Genomic DNA, 2,205 nt, shown 5'->3' with positions numbered 1-2,205 from the left:
CGGAACTGGAGCTCAGAGCTTGAGACTCCCTCCCGATTGAAAGAGACAACCGTGTCCTCAGCCGCCAGCCCTCTCTGCATGCACCTCTGTACCTCTGTACTTCCGCACCGAACCTCCTCTGAGTCTCGGTATGCTTTTCTCTTTCCTTCTATTTATAGAATTTCCACTCAGCCAGCCTTCCTGTGGTTTTAGATGATGTCCATTCAGTCTTTTAGTTGTATTCTTGAAGTGGTTGTGCGAGGCAGCAATCTCCGGTGTTTACCTATGCCGCCATCTTGGTTTTTTTCCCTTCCATTCTTCCTTACAGTTGCTTTGGCTTCTGTTTTGCCTCTAAGCCAGTAGAATGGGACTTTCTAGTCCTAATTCTGCTGCTGTATGACCTTGGGTAAGCCATTCATCCTTCTTCTGGGCCTCTGTTCCTGTGTGTGTGAAACATAGGTGGTGGGCGAGTCACTGTGAACTTTGGAATGTGATTCTAAAATGCACTGACTTACCTGCAACGAATTTTCTGCTTTTCCCCTCATCTCTTTATTCTTTTTTGCTCTCTTTTTTTTTTCTGACTGTATTTTCCTCTTTCCCTCTTTTCTCACAAACTTCACACAGGCAGGAAAATAAAGTTAGAGTTTTAAAAAATGTTTTTATTGATTTTAGAGAGAGAGGAAGGCAAAATTAGAGGTTGCTTTTTTTTCTTTGTTTTTTTTTAAAATATATTTTTATTGATTTCAGACAGGAAGGGAGAGGGAGAGAGAGATAGAAACAGTGAGAGAGAATGATTGATTGGCTGCCTCCTGCACACCCCACAATGGGGATCGAGCCTGAAACACAGGCATGTGCCCTGCCCGGGAATTGAATTGTGACCTCCTGGTTCATAGGTCAACGCTAACCATTGAGCAACACTGGGTGGACCAAAGTTAGAGTTTTAAGGGTATAGTAGGAAGAGTATATTTCCCCCCTCCCTTCTTGTTTCTCTTCATATCTAGCCCCCTTCTAATGCTATGGTGTATTTTTATTCCAGAGTACATTTTGGGTACTGTACACAAAGCCAAAGGCTTGGAATTTGATACCGTTCATGTTTTGGATGATTTTGTGAAAGTGCCTTGCGCCAGGCACAACCTTGCACAGCTGCCCCACTTCAGAGTTGGTAAGGCTGGTCACACTGAGGATCCTCTTTAATAGTTGAGTTGGGATTCTTCCTTGGGATGCCTTGCTTCTTGTTGGATGGTGTGGCTTCTTGGAAGGATTCTTCTAGAAGAAGAAAAAGGCACCGCCTAGTCTTAAAGTTTTTATTCATATACTATAGCTTTTTGAGATGTGATTCACAACCCTACCATCCATCCATTTAAAGTAGACAGTTTAATGAGTTTTAGTATATTCACAGGTCAACTGCTCTTTATTGAATTTTTGCCATTGTGCTAGGTATTGTAAATGAGAGAACTGAGGAGTAAGGTAGACAGTAAACACTTGTAATGTTTTTCTTCTCTGATTGTCCTTTAACAACATAAGAGAGTTTCACATTGGCCCAAGTAAGAGAGAGAGTGTTAGGAAAAGGAAAGAACTTGGGTTTCAGAGACTTGGGTTAAACTCCTGGACACTGGATTAGCCATGGTCCATTTGTCCAGATGCCTTACCTTCCATAAGTCTCAGCTTTCCTATCAGTCCCATAGGGTCATCGTGAGAAAAACTGAGAGAACAAACAGAAAATATGAACTGGGCAACATCACAGGTGTTGATAACCAGTGAACTGGTTCCCAGAGTTTACCAGTAGTAGCACTAACTAAAATTCAGTATTTTGTGCCACTAGACTGTTAGGTTTTTGTTTATTTTTGGAGTTGGTGTTTATAGGAAAATTATGTATATACTAGAGGCCCTGGGCATGAAATTCATGCAAGGGGGGGGTTCCCTCAGCCCAACCTGCACCCTCTCCAATTGGGGACCCCTGTGGGATTGGGCCTAAACCGGAAGTCAGACATCCCCCTCACAATCTGGGACTGTTGGCTCCTAGCCACTCAACTGCCTGCCCGCCTGATCGCCCCTAACCACTCTGCCTGCCTGCCTGATCATCCCTAACCTCTCTGCCTGCCTGCCTGGTTGCCTCTAACTGCCTCTGCCTGACTGCTGGATCGCCCCTAACTGCTCCCCTGCCGGCCTGATCACTCCTCACTGCTCTCCCCTGCCAGCCTGGTTGCTCCCAACTGCCCCCTCCCT

General features: G+C 44.8%; 1 protein-coding gene across 4 annotated transcripts in view; it reads left to right on the top strand.

Annotated features, from left to right (window-relative positions):
* Positions 1-2,205, top strand: part of FBXO18 (F-box protein, helicase, 18) — a 54,198-nt gene that overhangs the window by 43,877 nt on the left and 8,116 nt on the right. For all 4 annotated transcript variants that reach the window (XM_005869502.2, XM_014542292.1, XM_005869501.2 and 1 more), the window contains one exon: positions 1,016-1,141. In XM_005869502.2, coding sequence (XP_005869564.1) covers positions 1,016-1,141 — 126 coding nt within the window. The remainder of the gene's footprint in view (positions 1-1,015; positions 1,142-2,205) is intronic.

The sequence above is a fragment of the Myotis brandtii genome, unplaced genomic scaffold, assembly GCF_000412655.1.
Source record: "Myotis brandtii unplaced genomic scaffold, ASM41265v1 scaffold297, whole genome shotgun sequence".
In the NCBI taxonomy this organism is placed as follows: Eukaryota; Metazoa; Chordata; class Mammalia; order Chiroptera; family Vespertilionidae; genus Myotis; species Myotis brandtii.
This window is presented reverse-complemented; position numbering and strand designations above follow the sequence as displayed.